Genomic DNA, 23547 nt, shown 5'->3' on the forward strand with positions numbered 1-23547 from the left:
GGGTTATTTACCAAAAATGTTGGGTCATTTTTAAAATCGTTGGGTTATTTTTATTAATAACCCATCTGTTGGGTTAAATGCGGATCCCGTGACGGTTCAAATTTTAACGGTCCAAGGACAGTCAACGGAAAGAAGCTGCTGCAGCCTGATTATGAAGGTAAGCCATGTCGTTTTCGTATATAAAACTTTTATAACATTAGGTATTGTGTAGTGAAACATTAACTTACGTATATTCTACAACTGAATTTTATATTTTTACAAGGAAGAGTAACGTTAGGTCTCGGCAATCACTATCCAATATTACGCATGTTTTACGATTTTCGTGATAATCTTTCATAATATGACAACTAAATTTGGGCTTCAGACTTTAAAAAAGTACTTTTTTTGAAGGAGGTCTATTAGAAATGCGGAACGAAAGTGCCGTTTGAGCCGAGCCACGCCGCACGGACCGTTTATCAGCTCGGCCTACGTAGCGCGAGCTCGGTCCTCGATCATACGGCACCACAACAGAGCTGTTTGAATTCGCTAAAATCTAAGATATTGTAATAATAAAAAGCGCAATATTCCCAACAGCTTCTATGCAAAAGCTGGAAAAACGTTGTGCAACCAATGAACGATTAGTTCATGAGTACTAAACTACTGTTTATTAGATTTACTGTAGTAACACTAAATGCAAATCTGGTATATATTAATAATGCATGTTCTATATAGTAATGCTTGTTAATGTATTACAGGGGTATCTGAAGCATCTTTGTACTATTATTTCTTGTGAAGCTAACGTTATGTTAGTTCTTGCATTTGTGTTGTACTAAATGTGTTTATACTTGTGTTTTAGACAAATGGAATAATTTGTGAAGCAAAGATTACAACAACATGCTATTTAATGGAAACATTTGAAGGTAAGCTATTTCAATAAGTGACAACCTTTTTAAAATACAAACAATATTTCATTTTTCTGTTTTATTGTAACAGAGCAAGAAGTGGATGAAAGTTTTATGCTGCTGGATGACCGTGGTTCTCAACTGGTCCTAGATTATCCCCAGCAATACACATTTTTGATGTCTTCTATATCTGACACCCATTTCCGGCCTTGGAGTCTCTCTGCTAACAAGCTGGTAAGTTAAATCAGGATTAGAGAGACAAAATGTGCAGTGCTAGGGCTACTACAGAACCAGGTTGTTTGGGAAACACTGGGGTACAGTTTATTACTCTTGTTTTGTTTTTTTTCTCAGTTGTCTTCCTTCATTTTAATACATTATGTTTTAATTTAAACAGAATCCAAGTTGTTTAATGACTGACAACGATTTAGTATCAAAAGAATGCAAGAAGTCCTCACAGCCAAGCTAATGTGTTCATTAGACATACAACACCTCAGCAAACTGCATGGATTTGATCCTTTTGAACAAAAGCTATTGAAGAAATGGAATGCTGAGTTTAATGATGTTCAGAATAGTGAAGGGTTGTTTTATTTTGGGAAAAAATGTATTGACCATGTCATGCTTGTGAAATTTGTCCACACACACGTGGTATAAATACATTTTTTTTAACTTGTCTTTCAAAGATGGTCATGGAGAAACTGCCTTCAAAACCCTTCCCGCTGTCCTGCCATCATCGCCATGTCTCACAGATGGGAAAAAGGTGCTGAAATGAAGCACAGCTTAACTGACAATCACCCTGTAAGTAAAGGCAACACTGCAAAATTAGCTATGATAAATTACACTGCTCTGTACATATTGATTTTGCTTGTTAATGTGTTAGTTTACCCAAAAATGAAAATTCTGTCATTAATTTCTCACCCTCATGTTGTTCCACAACTATAAGACCTTCACTCATCTTTGGAACGCAAATCAAAATCTTTTTAAAGAAATCAGAGAAATTTCTGTCCCTCCATTAAGAGTCCATGCAACTAAAATTATTAAGGCCCAGAAGGGTTATTTGAAATTATTTAAAAAATGAAAAGACACTTTAAACCTGAAATTAAACCCGCCAGTAGGTGACAGCAAGTCCCTGCTAATGAGCGAGTCATTGAGATTCAACCGGATTCAACCGATTCATTCAAACGGCTGATCAATTCAGGAAGTGTTGCTCAGAGACACAAAACAATTCTGTGGACTTTGTTTGGAACTATTTTCATTGGTGAAACAGGCGATTTAGTGTCTAAAATGAAAGTCCATTGATATTAAGTTATTGTGCATTAAACTGTACGCCGAATAAAATCAAAATCACATTTGTAATTGTTGATATTTGGAGACAAATGGCGCTGTGTAATATTGGTTAACTAATATTAAGTGATATAAATATAAAGGATATACTGGAGCATTTTTGCCCCTTACCTTGAATTCTGGGGCATTCTAAAGGCATTTTAATAGACTAAACCACGCGCAGTGAAAGCGTACACTCTAAATATGCACGCGCACTAGTCTAACCTAACTGTTACTAGACTACGTCACATATTGCATGCGTGCGCTCAATGGGTGTGTTTTGCTTGGTTTTGTAAATTGAGGGACATACTTGATAATTTCAGATCGTTGAATCAACAATTGCGATATCATAGACATAGACGATATATATCGCATACCCTACAACACTGGCCCAATGCAGTGACTATATTTTAATTAGGTACAGCACTGCTTCAGTGTAACTTTTACATAATTTTACATTGCTTATGTTGTCACAGTGCATGCCAACTAAACTTTATTTATTCTTTGAAGGTTGGCACTAATATAATGCATTACCTGAGCAGTGAGACAAGCCAGGATCCACATGACTTGATGCCTTGAGGACAAAGAGAACTCCCAAGTTTTTTATGTGTATATATATTTTTTTTGGATCCACTTCAAATGTTGACTATTAAGAGGGGTTCCTTCAACAATGCTGCCTCCTTAAGAACTTTGACCATCATCAGGTCCAACATATTTGTGGTTTTATTACTTAAGGTATGTTTACAACACATCAATGCATACAATGTACAGTGTTGACCCACAAAATAGAACCGGAGTCCTATTCCATTATTCCTACCTGTGGCCGACCTCACTGCGGACCTCAAGCACCTGCTGTACGTGTGATATGTTTATTTATTGAAGGATTTAATGTTATGAATTTGTGTCCTCATAGTTTTTCATTTAGTGTTCATTTTGTATTTGTGTGTTCTGTATATGTGCATATTTTATGTATGTTTTGAGTTTGTTTACTGTTTGCAAATTTATAGGTTTTGAATTTAATATTTACTGTACACTTTTGTGTAGGTTTAAATAGTGTTCATTTTGAATTTTTGTGTTCTGTATACATATTTTATGTTTTGAGTTTACTCTGTACATGTTTGTAGGTTTTGAATGTGTACTGTTTGTAGGAATTTGCATAGGTTTTGAATTGATTTACACTTGTGTGTTTTGAATTTAATATGTACACTTATATTTACATTAAATGGCTCCACAATATTTCATTTGTAATTTAAAATATATTTGTTAAAACATATTATTTTATAAATAAAACAATCTAGAAAACAAAGTGTATTGTATATATTAAAATAATGTCATGAATAAAAGTTAATAGTCATAGTTAGTAAATAACCCAACAAGTAACCCAACTATGGGTTAACATAGCACCTTCCCAACTGTGGGTTATTTTTAACCCAACTGTTGGGTTATTTTTTTACCCAACTGGCTTTTAACCCAACCATTGGGTTAAAAATAACCCACAGTTGGGAAGGTGCTATGTTAACCCATAGTTGGGTTACTTGTTGGGTTATTTTTAACCCAACATTTTTTAGTGAGAAGAGGACTAGGCCTACTCAACGTTGCAAAATCTCGCTGTGAATAGACACACTGACAACGCCGTTGATCTTACAAGACACGAATATTAACCTTTAAAATAAGCTTTAATTTACTTACTTTTCTTTTTTATTTAAAAATACAAATTATAGTTTACACATAAGTAATATAACTCCGTTAATCCTGCATGCAGTTATTAAAATTATATAAGTTGCATTGACTTGACCAGGCAGCCAAGGTATGGCAGTCGCCCCTGGGTAGCCTTACTGAGGGAACATTTTACTTTTTGCATTTCGTTGCGCTTATTAAAACAAGTACATTTGATCTTATGGCGACCCCTAGTGTTTAAAAGTGGAGGAACAAAGTTTAAAATGAGCGAGTCTTTTAAATAAAAAAAAATATTTTTATCTTTTAATGCCAGTTAGCATTCAGAGATTGAATTCGTTTACCCAGCTTCAGTTTAAGCAACATGCAAAATGGTAGAAATGGCTGATTTTCTTTTGGCTGACAGAAAAACTATGAGCACAATGCAGCAGTCTGGCTCAGAGCTCTGGCTGGTGCAAACCTGGTTTCCTTCTGCTACGTCCATGTCTGGTACAAAATCTCACATCAAATTGAGTTATTCTGACAGTTAGCACAATATTTTATGCTGCCAAAACATGTGAGAAGTTTGGATCAGGCAGCTGGTGTGGCCCTAAACACCAGAGTAGCCAATTTTGCTTCATAATTCAAGGAAAGTGTGCTTTCTGTCAGTGCAGGTGACAGCTTATAGTAAATTCAGTGTTGAAAGCGAGTTTTAAAGAGGCCAGTTGAAGTTCTGGTGGAAATGTTTTTATAAAGATGAGTGAATGGCAGAGGACAATAATGGATCACAATTATAAGGGGTTCCTACAGTTAAAAGCAGGCATGTAGGAAATGTATAATGGAGGAGAAGAGAGGGATGAGAAGGGAAAATAGAGATGTATGTGCAGAATGAGGAGAGAGAAAACAGAGCATGGGGAGGAGGGTATAAGAGGCCTGCTGGATTGAGTTAGATGTAATTGCTGTGAGCTCATGTTGGCAATGTAGAATGGCAACCAAGCCAGAGCTCTTACAGGGCTAAACCCTACTCTTTCACTCTCATATCAGATCTTGCTTTCCTCCACTTCTCCTACACACACCAGATGGAGCTGTCACACACATACACACTCTCACACATTCCACCTTACAAAATTATCATTCACATCCACTTCAAAAACCAAACATCACACACTCTGCTCCATTCCCACCCACTGCTGTCCTCTAGACTAAAGAGCATAACAACCATCAGTACCTGGTAAAACTCACTTAATCATGTCACACCAGCACACCAATTGAGAGAGAGCACGGCCAAACTTCCAGAACATGTTGTTCTCTGAGGCAGCATTCACATGAGAACGGGATTTATTGGGTTATACCTCACAGTGGAAAAAAATAGTGTCTTTGCCCATATTCCTGACCATACTGTTTTTCTCTTCTCTGCAGATACGGTTAGATGTAAGGCAGAGAAACCCTTTACACTATAGATGAAATAACCACAGGTATATGAGATTTACTGTTGTCAGTAATAAGGCAGATCTTTTTTTTTCTCTTAAATTATCACAGATTTTGCACAGATTTAAAAAAAAAAAATTCTGTGCAAAATACAGTATAGTACAAACTGTCTTTATATATATATGTCCTTATAACTGTCCTTCAGATGCAAAAGCCTTTAAGTGCCGTCTGATATTTTTTATATATATACTCTTATTTTTTATTTTATTTTTTATCAAGCTCGCATGTTTAGGTTCAGTAATTTCACTTTAATGGCAAACGATAGGTCCTTTTCATTGCCTTTAAAGTGAAATAACTGAACAAACATGCAAAATTGATAAAAATGCTAATTTTATAAGAAAATTTCAGATGGCACTTAGAGGCTTTTGCATCTTAAGTCTTCATATGTATATACATGTGTATAAATAATCTATGTGCACACACACGCATCCATAAATAATTTATAAGACTTGTACTTCAATTATTGGTATAATTCATTAATCTTTTTGGGATCCTATTGCTAGTCAGAATATCTTAATCTGAAGTGTCCTGAAGGGTCAAGTGGTGTAAAATGTTAAAACAATCTAAAACATTTAACATTGTGTTATACAATATTGTGTATTCAGGTTTCATTACATTATATGGAGAGAGAGGGAATATTGGTGTGTAATTATTTAGTCATAATTAATATTAAATAATTAAGTACAGAATCACTGAAAAGTACTAGTAAAGACAGACAAAAATATGATTAAAGGGACTGAAAAAAAAACTTTAACGAAATAGTGACCAAACATCATCTAAAATATTCACTTCTCTTTATTTATTTCTCTCTGTGTGTGTGTGAGTGTGTGTGAGAGAGTGAGTGAGTGAGTGAGTGAGTGAGTGAGTGAGTGAGTGAGTGAGTGAGTGAGAGAGAGAGAGAGAGAGAGAGAGAGAGAGAGAGAGAGAGAGAGAGAGAGAGAGAGAGAGAGCCTAAAGTCATGATGTTTGATAAAAACCATCATGTTGTTCTACACCCATAAGACCTTCGTTCATCTTCGGAACACAAATAAGGATATTGCTGATGAAATCCGATGGCTCAGTGAGGCCTCTTTTGAGAGCAAAGCCAAAAAACCAAAACAAAATAACGACTTTTCAACAATATATCTAGTTATGGGCCGATTCCAAAACACTACTTCATGACGCTTTTGAGCTTTATGAATCTTTTGTTTCGAATTAGTGATTCGGATCTTCTATCAAACGGCCAAACTGCTGACCTCACGTGACTTTGGCGCTTCGATCCACTGATTCGATTCGTAAAGCTCTGAAGCAGTGTTTTGAAATCGGCCCATTACTATATATTGTTGAAAAGTCGTTATTTTGTTTCGTTTTTTGGCGCACAAAAAGTATTCTTGTCGCTTTATAATATATAAGAATTGAACTCACATGAACCGTTTCAAATGTTATAGTAGGCTACCTTTGTGGCTTTGCTCTCAGAGGCCTCACCATCGGATTTGATCAAAAATATCTTAATTTGTGTTCCGAACATTAACGAAGGTCTTACGGGTGTAGAACGACATGAGGGTAAGTAATAATGACATTATTTTCATTTTTGGGTGAACTAACCCTTTAAATCGTATCATCCTTACACATATAGCTAAACATTTTTAATGTAGTTCCGCTCTTCACCCTCCAGGTGGAGACAATCCACAACAAGTGAGTAAAAATAAAACGAACATATGCTTTGGTCTGTCAACAGCTTTAATGTCTCGTCTTTATGTGTATTCTCCGAAAAGACGTGACGTTGGACACTTATTTTAATAATATGTTTAAATATTTGTAAGGTGTATTATTTTAACTCCTGGTGGAAATGCAATCTGCACATTTTTGCATTGGAAATTCGATCCCAGAAACCATTAAGTATTTTTAACGTTATGAGTCAGACCACCAACAGGAAATATGACGCTAGAATGGATTAATGATGTCAGCAAAGCAGTACGTACCTATACACGCCACACACACACACCAACCAACCAACCAATTAATCGGTGAGACAGCACACAAACAGAAACCATAGCTCCTGTGTCTTATATTTTAATAGAAAAAGAAAACATTGAAAATAAAATTTAAAAAGGATTCAATCCAGTAATTATGATGACAGATGCTTGGCCAGCGCTGTGTACTCAAAGTGACCCCACCCCACCTCACCTCACCTCACCTCATACTGGTTTGGTGGTCTCCATGAATTGTAAGTGTACAGGCTGACAACCAGATGCATTTTAGCCAACACGACTAAATACTACTGAGTGAGAAAGGCAGGGTGAGGAGCAGAGGTAAACACTGTAGCTAAACATACACAGGTCTACGACAAACATTTCACCCGTTTGACAACGATTAACACAGTCAGACCTGGCTCTCTGACACAGATTAACACAAACACAGCCATCGAAACACAAAAAAAACCAGACAACCCCAGTTCCTTCATCACAGTCCATTACCTGTATTAAAGGGCAGCATAAACAGTCAATACAGATCTTTAAGTTAAATGCTGCCTGTTAACGGGTGTCTGTAAGGGATATATTTGGATGTGTGTGTGGGTAACTGCTGGTAACTAGTGTGACTATTTCCGTCCATTTTGTGAGAACATTACAAATAATAGCAGGATATAGAAATTGAAAGTCAGAAATTGTGTGTGTGGAAAGAGGGTGTGGTGATTATTTTAGCTTTAAGTCTTTCTCTATGTATGTGTGTGTGTGTGTGTGTGTGTGTGTGTGTGAGCGAGTGTGTTATGGGGTCACTGCACAGCCCTGACCTTTATAGCACAAGCTTCAGGAGGTCTGATCTATGCAATAAGAGAAAAAAACATTTTTAACACATTTATGGAACAATCAAATAAACCTCGGCAAATAATAATAAAAAAAAAAGTCCTTCAAAAAGGCAGGAGTCCAGATCAAATGTTCAAAAACGTCCCACATCTCTCTTATCAAAATATCAAAATAATCATTCGTTCATATAGTCGCTCTTAATAAAATATCTCTCTTGTTCAATCCCCTCTCCCCCCAAAACCCACAACACTCCATCTTTACATTCACTCCCCACTATCTCCAGAGGATGTTCGTATAAGATCTCTTCTCGTTCCTCCATATGTCCATATGTTTTTTTCTCTGGCTTGCCACTTAAAACAAGGACTGGGAGGGGCATCTCGCTTTCCCCGACATAGTCTCTCTCTTTCTCCAATGGCTCCGTCACAGCCATGCGGTGGAAGGGGCCAATTCAATGCTGGCCGTAGGAGGACAAGAGCGGAGAGGATGGGGGGGTGGGGGTCCTCATTTCACGTCAGAGTGAGTCTGTGTTGATAATACATCAATCAAGCTGTTCTTTCTTCACCCAAAACCATCTAGATCTCCAAGCAATGCAACCCCAAGAGAGGAGAAGGGGTCAAGGGTGCAAACAGCCTATGAGGAAAAGTCCTGCGTTCTTTCGCTCTCACAAGCACACTCTCTCACGCACTCGCACGCACACTCGCTCGCTCTCAGACTGACAGTGTTACAGACATAGGAAACACTGATTTTTGAGTTCACAATTTCTCTCCATTTCCATCTCTGGCAAGATCTGACACCTCTCTGCTATGTCACATCGTCCTCCTCTTCGGAGCAGTAGTCCCGCCCCTGGTGAATATGGAGAGGGAGAGAGAGACATGTAAAGAAAATAAATAAATTGGATATTGTAGTGCAAGCTGATCAAGTTTAAATTGGAAACGATAAATATCACTCATACATTTTTGTTTTAAGCAGCGCAGTGCATTGGATTAGGTCTCTGTTCACACACCGTTTTGATTGGTTGATTGTGATTGCATTGAGCATTATTCATTGTCAACGTGGAAAGATGAATTGCTAATCGCTGGAATCCTGTCATGTCTGGTTAGTAGGGCTGTAACGATATGCGATATGAAACCGAAATCGCGATACGCAGGTCCACGAACCTGTATCGCGATGTGAGAAGGCAGAATCGCGACACACCCCTTCCAACTCCCAGAGTTATCCTTCCTGTCCAGATCCAATGCTACCACATTTTTAAATTACTATAAGTATTAGGGGTGTAACGATTTATCGTAGATGGTGTGTCTCAATCAGCTCTCTAGTTCAGTAAGTGTGTCGGGCACACATTGAATCTTGCAAGCACGTTTAAACGTTTCTCATGTCACTCTTGCATGGTCGCGTGAGAAAAGTCGTGGCTTTCTTTCACCGCAGTGCACAGCAATAGCTGTGCTCACAGAAAAGCAAAAGACGCTTGCGATGCTTTGCTTTAAGAAGTTCTGTGGGGCCGTTCACATAGGCTATTGCGTCTTTTCCGCGTGCAAGTCAGTTATTATTTTCAAATGTAGCCGCGCGCTCATAATGGGATAAACGCGGTCGCGACGCGCATGCAATTCTCAACTTCTCAGAATGCTGCAAGCGCACCGCAGGTCGTGTGACAAGAATCAACCGATCAGCTATGGCTTTTCCGTAACAAAACATCAAAAGCTCAGCCGAACAGCTGATCATAGCTGTACATGGTGGTTTTTATATCTTATCTCCATCAATATATCTCGTAGTAAAACTAATGTAAGGGCTAGAAATCATTTATCCTTTGCAGAAACATCCTGATCCTCTTGGAGAGCTCAGTTCATGGTTGCATAGCAACGACCGACGCCACGGGAGCGCAAGCGCTTTGGAAAGAAGGAGAAGCGGTGGGGCCGCGCCTTCCACGCGTTTTTAGACTCGATATGTGAACGGCCCCTATTCATAATTCTAAGTTCATGTTAAATTTAACTTTTTTTTTTCAGTGACAGACAGCCCTATTCAACTGTTAATTTGAATACAGAAGGTTTTTATTAAAATTCTATATTTATTTATTTTATTGAAATGTGATCTTGTATGTACAACAAGGAAAATTATTGACATTTGTTAATGTTTTTTTTAATAAATCTTGTTTCAGTTTCATTTTGTTCAAAATATCGTGATACGTATCGTATCGTGAACTCCGTATCGAGATACGTATCGTATCGTGACCTGAGCGTATTGTTACACCCCTACTGGTTAGGTGTTAAAATAACATCTCAAAACCAAAAATATATTTTATAAAGGCTAATTAACCAGCTTAGGCTTTGTCGAGACAGTATCCAAAAAAAAAAAAAAACTAAACGCAAAATTATAAATATTTTTTGGCAAATCTGTTTCTCACTCACATACACCACATGAAATGAAACAAAAAACAAAACCCACCACAATCTTGATTTTTACAAACCTGATCCAAACCACATCTATATGCAGTTTGAAGTGTTTAAAATTCTATTTTTGAAAATGTTTTTAATTTCAATGTATATATACAGAATATTGGCGATCCGATTTCATCACTTATGAAATGACAATGTGGATAGCTGGCCCTAAATGGTTCGAAAAAAACAATTTAGATTTTTTTGCAGTGTGAACAAAGCCCTGCAGCCTTTACGTAACCATGTTTCAACTTATTAAAACAAAATCTAAAATGTTTAGATTTCATCCATTTCAGACCAACTGATCTCAGACCTCAAGAGAGACATAAAGATAGATAAGAGAGGGAGAGAGAAAGGAGGAAGTAATGGAAAAAAGCAGAGCCATAAATATATCATTTTATCTCCAGAGGTCTACAGGAAGTACCAGACAGTCGATGCACATGGCAAAACGACAAGACAATCTTTTAAATGTCACAATCTAGATAAACGAGCAGTCCATAGAACAGTGGTTTCATGTACAGTGGCACTTTTCTAATCTCTAACCCATCTGCTCCCTCCTTTAGTTCTGTGCCTTGTTTTTCCCTCCAACCCTCACCTTCTCAATCTTCTCATCCAGCATTCTGAAGAACTCCTGCTGGCTCTCTGATGTATGAATGCTGAGAGAGAGAGAGAGAGAGAGAGAGAGAGAGAGAGAGAGAGAGAGAGAGAGAGAGAGAGAGAGAGAGAGAGAGAGAGAGATGGAGAAAGAAAGAAAGGAAGTTAGTGGGGGTAGGAGAAGGGAAGCAACAAATACACTCACATTTTCCATTACAACAAGCATAAAGAACACAAACACACACTCACACACATACAAAGCTACCAGCTCCTGTAGGATCCAGAGTGGCTGGGCAGGAATCATTTTTATAGACACATTACAGCAGGAACCATAAACCCTTGCCTCCACACACACACAGAGCACATTAACTGAGCATTACTCCATCGACACACACATAAAACAATAATGAACTGTTCATTCTTAATGAACATGCCCCCAAACACAATTTCTTTTCATCCAGACGTTTTGAACACCATATGTATTCGTTTTCTGTGTAATGTGTTTGTAATGTTCATCAAAGCCCAGTGGAAATTAAAGTCCATTAAAGTCATAAACAAATAAAATATTAATGGTTAACGGATCATAAATTAATTTACACTTAAAGAGATATACATTGAAACCTTTAATTTTCAACTACTGCTCAGTTAAGGAATATTTTAGGTTTAATAATGAGCTAGTTCACCCAAAAATTTTAATTTTTGAATTAATTCTTCATTTACCCTGATGCCGTTGTAAAAAAATTTTTCTTCCATTGAACACCAAGATATTTTCATTTTAAGTTCACGCTTTTTTCCATGCAAACACATGAAAATGGTGACTCTGGCAGTTTAGCTCCAAAAATGAGCGCTAGATTTTTATTGTTTGTAATTTTGGGAGCACAACGGCTCTAGTCTCTTTTCATTCTTTTGCGATTTCACAGCAGAAAGAAATAACATGTTTGAAATAGGGGCTGTCACAAGATCAGATTTTCACTATACAATTATCATGGCCAAAAGAATCCATGACGACAATATTGCAATATCTACAGGAATTTGGATTAAATAAATAAAATTATGCTATCAGTCAAATTCAAGTAAAACCAAAGAAATTATAATAGATTTCCGAAAGAACATGCAGTCTGTACTTCCTATAAATATTGAAGGAGTGGATATTTGTGAAATCCTACAAATATCTGGGAGTCTATTTAAAGGGGTGGTTCAATATTATTTTTCTAGGCTTGACTGTTTTTGGGGTGCAGTTTAACATGTCTTAATGCTTTAAGGCCTTAATTGCTGTATTTTTCACATATTTTTGCTTTATTCTACACACTGTCATATGAACGGCTCGTTTGACTTCCTGCTTCTATAAAGCCACTCCCTCCGAAATACGCAATGTGCTCAGATTGGTTAGCGGGCCCAGTGTAATCCAGAGCCACCGTGATTCGCTGAAGCCACGCCCCTTACTATTTGTTACCAGTTACGCATGCTTCGTTATATTGTATGCTCAATTTGATTATATTGCTGTATCAAATTGAGCCCGAATCAGACCCAGATGAACAGCAATTGTGGCTTTTAAAGGGCGTTTATGAATGGTATTTCATTTAGTATTTGTGTCAAAGTGTTTAGATAAGCTGTCACTGCTGTTGGTTAGCTTTCAATATACAGATTTATCTTGATTAAAGCTTTACTGTAGCCGAATACATGATTGAGTAGTCGCATTTTTGTAAAGGTAGCGTTTAATTTACGGCATGAACAACTGTTTGTCTATGAACAGAGAAATTTGTTGGTGTTTATTGGAGAATGCACTATAATACAGCTAACTGGCTAACGAAGCAAAAACGAGTTGCTCTTTGTATATGTCCTTGATGCAACCAAAAAATAGCAACAGAACTATACGTTTAAAAGACATGTACAAACAATAAAAAAGGAACTTACAGTTTGAAGCCAATAAACAACAGCTTCTGCTTTTAAAGTGGGAACTGCTCCATCTTTCAGTAAAAGCTTTTGTGCAAATCCAGCATTGAACTTGTGTAGAATCTGGAAGCTTCTTCAGCATTGCAACCAGTGTAGAAAATATTAAAGATTACAATGGGTTCTATTATCTTTTGATGTGTCGCACCGCTTGCGTCCGGTGTACACAACTCTTCCGCTTCCATTATGCGTGCGACATGGCCTCGCCCACTTTGTTGCGTGTTCCCGGAGGCGTGTTTGCAGGGTTTATGATGTCACCAAGAAGCTCGTTGTAGTCCAAACCAGTCGTTTTTGTAGGCAATAAACTTTAAAAGATCTTCGTTTGCATTGAACTTTCAGCGCTGTAACTTTGCAGATACCGTTTATGCTCAAGCAGCAACATTACATACTAACTAAAGTTAAGTGAAATCGCATTGAACCACCCCTTTAAAAAATAAATTTGGATAGGTGTGACCACATTAATTACTTGTACAAAAAGGGCCAGAGTCGTATTCACTTGTTGAGACAGTTGAGATCTTTTGGGGTTTGTCGGATTCTGTTAAGGACTTTTTATGATACCGTAGTAGCTTCTATTATTTATTATGCTGTGGTTTGTTGGGCTGGGGGGGGGATTTCTGTGAGGGACAAAAACAGACTTGACAAACTGATTAGGAAGTCAAGCTCAGTTATAGGGTGCTCTTTGCCCTCGGTTGATGAAATTGTGCAAGCAAGGATGGAAGGGAAATTGTCTTCCATCATGAAGTGTATATCTCACCCCTCCATGATACAGTGCACGTTGCTCTAAGGAGCGTTACAGAAGGTCTTTTCTCCTTACTGCTGTGAGATTATTTAATCAATTGTGATCATGACTTGAGTTTGATATGTTGTGCTTGGTAGGGTTTTTTGGGGGCAGTTTTTTATTTTTTTTATTTTACATAATGTATTTATTGTAGTATGTTGTGCTGCTGTGACAACTGAATTTCCCCTTTGGGGATTAATAAAGTAAAGAAAATAAAGTAAAAGAAAATAACATTGGTTTTGCTGTGTTTTACAAAACCAGGATATGCTGTTGTTGTAATGTTATAGTACCAGGACAGGTTTGAGAGTTATTATTTATCTGGAGCTGGTGTGCTGCTGGCGACTAACAATGAACTCTTGCTTGTATATACTCTTGTGTGCTGTGTTCATTTTTTGTTTTTCCTTGTCATTCTTTCATCATCTTCGCTTTATTTTTCACGAAGCATTATTTTGCATTGCTTCAGCTATGATAAAGTGCATTGCGTGTTTGTTCATTTTGGGGGCGGAGTAATGATGGGAGTAGTGTGTTTGTTTGGGTGGATTTCAAATATCAACAGTGTTTCTCAGAAATTGCTTACTGCACCTTTAATTGATTAATTCGCTATTCGTCTCTGCAATTTAAAGTTTTAATTAGTGTTTTTTTTTTTTATATGAATTTATTTATGAAGCATGTTGGGTTATGTTTTTACTTCTTTATTTACTTATTTTCTGTACTGCCTATGTGATACTTTGTGTCCGCTATACGATGCTACTACCCTACTAGAATTGCCCCTTGTGGGATTAATAAAGTTCTTAAAGGGTTAGTTGACCCAAAAATGAAAATTCTGTCATTTATTACTTACCCTCATGCCATTCCACACCCGTAAGACCTTTGTTAATCTTCAGAACACAAATTAAGATATTTTAGCTGAAATCCAATAGCTCCGTGAGGCCTCCATAGGGAGCAATGGACATTTCCTCTCTCAAGATCCATAAAGGTACTAAAAACATATTTAAATCGGTTCATGTGAGTACAGTGGTTCAATATTAATAATATTATAAAGCGACAAGAATTACTTTTGGAGCGCCAAAAAAACTAAATAACGACTTATTTAGTGATGGCCGATTTCAAAACACTGCTTCAGGAAGCATCGGAGCACAGATGAATCAGTGTGTCAAATCTGCTGTTCGGAGCGCCAAAGTCTTGTGATTTCAGCCGTTGGCAGTTTGACACGCGATCTGAATCATGATTCGATACACTGATTCATTTATGCTCCAATGCTTCCTGAGGCAGTGTTTTGAAATCGGCAATCACTATACAAGTCGTTATTTTGTTTTTTTGGCGCTCCAAACATATTCTCGTCGCTTCATAATATTAATATTGAACGACTGCACTCACATGAACCGATTAAATATGTTTTTAGTACCTTTATGGATCTTGAGAGAGGAAGTGTCCATTGCTCCCTATGGAGGCCTCACGGAGCTATCAGATCTCAATTCCGAAGATTAACAAAGGTCTTACGGGTGTGGAACGGTATGAGGGTAAGTAATAAATGACAGAATTTTCATTTTTGGGTGAACTAACCCTTTAACTTAAATTACTTTTCACGAAAAAAAAATAATTATAAAGTGTTAGCCTATTTTCATTTTTTCTTTATTATATTACATTACAATTTTGTTATTCTTACCAATGCTTTGGAAATTTCACTAGAAATAATTATGCAAATAAAGCACTTTGAAATTGACAATTATATCCAACGGCAATAAACACATGTTTACATACAATATGTTGTGTAACATATGGCACATTATCCTCAAACAGAACATGCAAATGAATTCCAGAGGGGATAAGACAAGCCACAAAGCAAAACAAACTACACACAATTTATAGACTTTTGGCACGTTTTCAACAGAGCAAGAACTCTAATGCCCTCACCCACACACACAAAACAAACAGAAACACACGCACACCGTAAACAGAAAGACATGTATAAACCCACTCACTTCGTCTTGTTGGCGCTGGGCCCAGGCACCTCTTTGTGCTGTTTGGTCCTGTGCAGCGCTGAGCTCTTCTCCTGCAAACACACCCAGAAAGAGCACGTTTTTACTTACTACTATTCATAACAAAGCCAAATTAGGCCTCCGCCGACTGTCACTGGTGACGCTCCGGTGCAGAGGCCCTGTTGGCTCCTGGACACGGTCCAGAACCAGCTTCTCTGTCTGGAACACAGCACGATAGAAAGGCCCTGGGAGCGACCTTACTCTGGCCTGTGCTAATGAGAATGCTGCCCTGCTGAGAGACAGCGAGAAAGAGGGCTGCCCTTGCTTTCACTGTGTCTCTATTCTCCTCTAACCCCCCTTATCGGAACATGGGCGTCCAAACACCTGCTCTGCCTTTACAGCTTCATTAAGCTGGCTAGTATAAAGGGGACATACCATGAAAAATAGGATTTGTTCTATTTGAAATAAAATTATTTAGTGTACTATGTAGACATCCTTGTTCACAATACAACCCAACCATTTATGGAAACTAAGATCCAAAACAACAATTATCTTGGTTATAATGTTGAAACTATGATTTTTAAGGGTAGAATTAGTTGAATAGAACCATTTTATTATGATCTGAAATCTGGTCACATTTCAAGTTTTTTATTATTTGTTTTGTTATATTATTACAAAATTATTTAAAAAACATGTTGAAGACAAGTATATGTAAGCAATAAGGTACTCGAGGCTAGTGCTGTATTGCGAATAAGTCACGGCTGAAGCTTCGCGTCGTGCCTAACGACGCCCTTTAGCCATGACGTATTCATGATAAAAAATAGTCCCTGACTATGAACAGCAACAGAAGTTCATTATTACGCCATTAGATGGCGGCAAAGACTTTGAGTGTGTCAGTCAGTAGCGAAGACTTATATTGAAAAGACTGAATTGTTGTGAACACGGAACAAGACACAACTGAAAAATGCTTTGACTAGTGCTGTCAGTCATGGGAAAACCCCTTAACTGTTAAAAGGACAAGATAATACATCGGATATTTAAACAGATTTTTTATTATGAACATAGGACTGACCTAAAGGAAAATGCTAAATCTGAATGCAGGTAATAAACTCGCTCACTCGATCTCTTTCTCACAATACTCTTCTACATAATACAGCAAGCTTAAATGAACAATATCAATTGTGAACATACAGTTTACTTTGCTAAGAGTGGTTTCTAAGGGTGTTGTGTAGTGATATAAAGAACCATTGGGTGAAGCGGCCATAGCAGTGTTTTATCGTGAATAAAACACAGCTACTGACCAATCAGAATCAAGGACAGGAACTAACCATTTATATCTAGAATTATAATTAATCTTGTACATGCAAGAATTTGGGGATTATTACATTTCAAAAAGGTTGAGAACTATATTTTGGATAAGAAATGAAAAAAGTAATGACATTTTAGTGATCACATTTACATTTAACATTAACATGATGACCCACATTTGCATATTAATGCCAGTATTTAACAACTTGGCAGTGACATTATTACTCCTTTAACAGGTGAAAAGGTTAGCCAAACATAACAGAGGTAATTTACATAAAGTCTTAAAGTAAAGTAGCTAAACAGATGATTTGATTCTAAAGGCCAGAGAGAAGGCAGAAAGTAGTCACATACAAGAAACCTTGACATTATAAGTTAAGGGGGGAAAAAACAATATGGATGTGTATTAGTGCATAGTTTCATGTTATAAAACAACAAAAACTAAAATAAATTATTAATATTACAATTATATAATTTTGTTAATAAGAATAAGAATATTTTTATTATCATTATAATTATTGTCTATATAATTTATGGTTGAAAAAGCATTCTCATTAGGCAAAGAATCAGTCCAGATTAAGTATATGAATATAGGAAAAGATGCATGTAAGAACTCAAGAATTTGATTTTTTTTTTTTGTCTGGTAATGTGAGTGTCTAAGTATGAGAGTCTATGACAAAGGGGGAAAATTTGTCAGAATTTCCCTCTCCCACATTCCAAACATGTCAGCACACGTGTGTGCTGCAAACGGTTAGCTTTATTTCTCATTGTATAAGCAAAAACAGGCATATGTGCCTCAAGCAGTGTCTTTGCGAGTAAAGAGCAAAATATGGAGAACAACATTGCACATGAGGAATTTCCCAGGTGTGCGTGTGTGTGTGTGTGTGTGAGAGCATGTTTTGTTTCTCACCAGGTTCTCCTGGTTGCGTGCATTTACTCTGTCCTCTTCTCCACGCATATACTTCACCTCCTCCACTCCCTTGTTCTTATATTCATCTGCAGTGAAAGAGAGAAAGAGAAATTAGAGTTTCATTCCAGGGCTGTTAAAGAAATGATTCACAGAGAATTTAAATTTCTGTCATAATTTACATAACCTTATATCATTCCAAACTCGTATGACTTTTTCTTCTTCCGTGGAACACAAAAGGAGACATTTCAAAGAATATACTGGTAATTTTTTTCCATGAAATTACAATGAATGGAAACTGAAGCATTCGAGCTTAGAAAATAAAAGTATCATATAAATAGCCCGTATGACTCATGCGCTATATTCCAAGACTTCTGGAAAAAAAAGTAAAAGTACTTATTCAATGATAATCTTCCCCTCCAATTGACTGTTGTAACAATATCACTGACCTTGAGAACTGAATCAGGTCAATTCATGAACAACAGATTCTTTAAAATCAGATTCAAACAAATGAGTAATTCATTAATTAGACAATAATACTTCTCTCATTAACCAGCCAAGGAGAGCCATTTAATTGAATACTTTAAATTTCAGTTTGTTCTTCACACAAATCTATTGTATAGCTTCAGAAAACCTAAAATATAGCACATGAGTCATATGAACCACTTATATGATACATTTATGGTGTTTTCTTTAATCATTTTAAAGCTTGACATCCTTAGTCTTCATTCACTTTTATTATACTGAGAAGCATATGACCATATTCTTCAAAACACCTTTTGTTTTTCACAGAAAAAGAGTTTCACACAGGTTTGAAACAATGTGATTGAGTAAACAGTGACAGAATTCACATCTGAAACACCTTCAACCAAGCTCTAACATAACGTTTTGAATTTTGCCCTTTCCCAGCCATCAGTAATTACCAGCAGCCATGTCCGTGTTTGCATGTCCATGCAATTCACTTCCTCATAACACATACACACACCCACACATACATAAATCTGTCATTTACTCTGTCTACAAATCAGCACGAGGCAATCGCAGCCCACTCAATCTCTGTTTATCTTCGCCTCTATCCGTCTTTCTCTCCTTTTCTCGCTGTGAACTCCCTGTCAGTTACCATCATGACAGCTGGAGTGGGCAGCCTGTGAATGTGACTCAGTGCAGTCCATCCGCACAAACACAAAAAAGTGAGAAAAGGGAGAAAAAAAAGAAATATAAAAAGGAGAGTGAAAAAGAGAGGGAGCAACGCCGCCAGTCTTTCACAGCTTGAGGAATGTAAACATGTCTCTGCACAAAAGACCACGCTCCAACATGCTGACAAACACACACACGCGCACACACAGGCCGAACCAAAGAGAAACGTCACACACAAATTAAAATCAAACTTTAACTGATTTGGCTGAGGTGTGTTACACAAAACAGGCCTCCAGGATTCCAAAGAGCCAGACACGTAAATTCACATACATGCGTACATACGAATACATCTCTCTTCCCACACACATTAACATTACTAAAAAAGGAGATCTGACGAACATATCATTCTTAAGCCATCTTTTCAAGGAGACAATCATTTGAGAAACAAGCATCTCAGAGAAACGGAGTTGCTCGCCGTGAGAGAGAAAGTGACATTTTGTCAGTTTAGTATGTTCCAGATGGGCTATTTTTGATGGGAAGTTGATATGTTCTCTTATGTAGGGATATTTTGATTGGCTAATTGGTGATAACAGCATGATGCCGACCTTTGGGATATGATGGAGATGAGGATGCTTGCTTTTTCAATAGACAAATGAAAAAAAGGTGGGCTTTTTTGCCACTTTTATTATTTTGTACTTTATTATAGTATAGAAAAGAAAGGAAATGATGAGGAGAATGAGAAATGCTGCAAGCTGACTTCATGAGCATCATGGGATGTGTGAGAATAGCTGGGTAATACTGAATATTTATAATTCTAAATGATTCTATTCATAAATTAAATAACATTGTGAATATTGAGTTGATTTTTATGTGGTTTTTATTAGGCCATTACATTTCCTAAAGGCTGTGATGGTAGGCAGTTTTGTGCCTGCTTCTTGTGTCATGACTCATGAGTATGACAGCACCAAGGCAAAGATATTTTTACAGCGTCTCTGATTTTCCCGTTTCAGTGTTTAAACCCCTGCAGATGGGCAAAACTGCGAAACTGCCAATTTCATTAAAATAAAACCAACACTAATTCATTCATTCAGATATAGTATCTCTAAAAATGTTCAATTAAATCATAGAGTGTCATTTTGCATTCTAAATTTCTAAATAAATTAATGATTTAAATAGATTTTTTTCTTTCACTAAATGAGCACAAGGAAGATTTATACTCGCACACGATCAGTGAGTTTAGTGTTGGGTTTAATTTAGTTTTTACGGCCCCATCCTTCAATAACAACCTCTTGGCAAAAAAAAACAAAAACATAAAAACATGGTTAAGGTCACAGAAGTGATCAAGTATGTTGTTAAAAATAAACTTTAGTAACTCTCTCTCCCTTAATGTTGGCATTCTTCGGATAGATGTGTAGAGGGACAAAGGGCTACACAGCCAATTACAGCTCAAGGTTTGCCACTTTTCTACATTTTACGCTTTTATTGCTAGTTCTTCTGATTATTACACGTTTACAAATCATTTTAAAGTCCCCCGGAAATCAAAATTTACATTTTTTAGCTTTTAGTATGAATAGCTTAAGCTTATGAATAGGCTTGTGTGTTCCAAAACAATGACAAAATTCACATTTAGGAGATATAAGCATTCAAAATTTACAGTCTCTCACTTCTACTAAAATGGATCACAGATTTTTAGGACATCACATCGCACTTCACTTCTCATCAAATCATGACCACTCACAGGTGAAACAAAGAATGTTGATCACTTCCTAACAAGGTCTCATATTAAGATCTAAGTAGTTTAGATGATTACTGAAAAATCAGTTCTTGTTGTCAATGTGTTAGATGCAGAAATGGGAAGGAGTAAAGACTTTGTTATGGCAAGGCGACTGGGTTAGAGTATCTCTGAAACGGCAATGCTGACTGGGTTGCTCCCGGTCAAGATCTTGTATTGACAATGCAAGAGGTGAGCACTCTGTAAAGTGTACTCCAGCACATCCCAAAGACTTTCAATGAAATTAAGGTCTGGACTCAGAGGTGTCAATTCATGTGTGAAAATGATTCTTCGTGCTCTCTGAACCATACTTTCACAATTTTAACCCTGGTGAATCTTGACATTGTCATCCTGGAATATGGCCATTATGTATCTTCCTACATGGTTGTGTAAGAAATGTAAAGCTACACACTCCATCTTTAAGGGTTAAAAGAACCATTGCCAAACATATAACATGCTAGAAACATAATCACTGTAATAATGATCCATTTTATTTGCCTATTAAAATCCAACAGCGACATAATATAATATAATATAATATAATATAATATAATATAATTAATATAATATAATATAATATAATATAATATAATATAATATAATATAATATAATATAATATAATATAATATAATATAATATAATATTATATTATATTATATTATATTATATTATATACACACAAACCCGATTCCAAAAAAGTTGGGACACTGTACAAATTGTTAATAAAAACAGAATGCAATGATGTGGAAGTTTCAAATTTCAATATTTTATTCAGAATACAAAGATAACATATCAAATGTTTAAACTAAGAAAATGTATCATTTTAAGGGAAAAATAAGTTGGATTTTAAATTTCATGGCATCAACACATCTCAAAAAAATTGGGACAAGGCCATGTTTACCACTGTGTGGCATCCCCTCTTCTTTTTATAACAGTCTGCAAACGTCTGGGGACTGAGGAGACAAGTTGCTCAAGTTTAGGAATAGGAATGTTGTCCCATTCTTGTCTAATACAGGCTTCTAGTTGCTCAACTGTCTTAGGTCTTCTTTGTCGCATCTTCCTCTTTATGATGCACCAAATGTTTTCTATGGGTGAAAGATCTGGACTGCAGACTGGCCATTTCAGTACCCGGATCCTTCTTCTACGCAGCCATGATGTTGTAATTGATGCAGTATGTGGTCTGGCATTGTCATGTTGGAAAATGCAAGGTCTTCCCTGAAAGAGACGACGTCTGGATGGGAGCATATGTTGTTCTAGAACTTGGATATACCTTTCAGCATTGATGGTGCCTTTCCAGATGTGTAAGCTGCCCATGCCACACGCACTCATGCAACCCCATACCATCAGAGATGCAGGCTTCTGAATTAAGCGCTGATAACAACTTGGGTTGTCCTTGTCCTCTTTATTCCGGATGATATGGCGTCCCAGGTTTTCAAAAAGAACTTCAAATTTTGATTCGTCTGACCACAGAACAGTTTTCCACTTTTCCACAGTCCATTTTAAATGAGCCATGGCCCAGAGAAAACGCCTGCGCTTCTGGATCATTTCTAGATATGGCTTCTTTTTTGACCTATAGAGTTTTAGCCGGCAACGGCGAATGGCACGTTGGATTGTGTTCAACGATTGTGTTTTCTGGAAGTACTCCTGAGCATGTTGTGATTTCCATTACAGTAGCATTCCTGTTTGTGATGCAGTCCCGTCTAAGGGACGGCATCCAGTATGGTTTTCTGGCCTTGACCCTTATGCACAGAGATTGTTCCAGATTCTCTGAATCTTTGGATGATATTATGCACTGTAGATGATGATAACTTCAAACTCTTTGCAATTTTTCTCTGAGAAACTCCTTTCTGATATTGTTCCACTATTTTTCGCCTCAGCATTGGGGGAATCCTCTGCCCTTCTTGACTTCTGAGAGACACTGCCACTCTGAGAGGCTCTTTTTACACCCAATCATGTTGCCAATTGACCTAATAAGTTGCATATTGGTCCTCAAGCTGTTCCTTATATGTACATTTAACTTTTCCGGCCTCTTATAGTTTATGAGATTTGTAAATTATTGCATTCCTTTTTTATTCACAATTTGTACAGTGTCCCAACTTTTTTGGAATCAGGTTTATACACACACACACACACACACACACACACACAAATATTTCTTAACTTTTTTAGATTGACATCAGAAAACATGCACTAATCACTAGGCCTCCGATGTTTATTCTTATCTTTGTCTGTGTTTGTGACAAGATACCTTCTGACGACCAGGTAATTTAGCTGTCTGGCTACTTGTTCGGCTAAAACGAAACAAATCGGATGACACAACAGCTACACAACCTTGTCTTCCTCTCACTTTTACCTTCTGGCCTAATTTCAGATGTATTCAGTGCTGTGAGTGGCGTGTCTGAGGAACATGAGTGGGCTGCTTTACTTTTAGAATCAGTGTGGAGAAGCTTTGCCCTGAAGCTATTCTTTAAGTGGGTGTCTGTTAACACAGTGAGTCCACTGCAAGGGAGGGGAGTTTGTCAATCTCACACTCTCTTTGATAGTAGGTGGAAGATTATTCGCTATCGTTAT

The 23547-nt window shown here is 37.1% G+C and overlaps 1 protein-coding gene across 1 annotated transcript in view; it reads right to left on the bottom strand.

Moving 5' to 3' along the window:
• Positions 1-7039: 7039 nt before the first annotated feature.
• The window catches only part of zgc:92140 (uncharacterized protein LOC447854 homolog), a 44108-nt gene continuing 27600 nt past the window's right edge, over positions 7040-23547 (bottom strand). The window contains exons 3-6 of the mRNA XM_067393623.1: positions 18071-18156; positions 15859-15929; positions 11150-11210; positions 7040-8968 (exon numbers count right to left, since the gene is read on the bottom strand). Coding sequence (XP_067249724.1) covers positions 8927-8968; positions 11150-11210; positions 15859-15929; positions 18071-18156 — 260 coding nt within the window. The 3' untranslated portion in view covers positions 7040-8926. The remainder of the gene's footprint in view (positions 8969-11149; positions 11211-15858; positions 15930-18070; positions 18157-23547) is intronic.

Source organism: Chanodichthys erythropterus, chromosome 9 (assembly GCF_024489055.1).
Source record: "Chanodichthys erythropterus isolate Z2021 chromosome 9, ASM2448905v1, whole genome shotgun sequence".
NCBI classification, from domain to species: Eukaryota; Metazoa; Chordata; class Actinopteri; order Cypriniformes; family Xenocyprididae; genus Chanodichthys; species Chanodichthys erythropterus.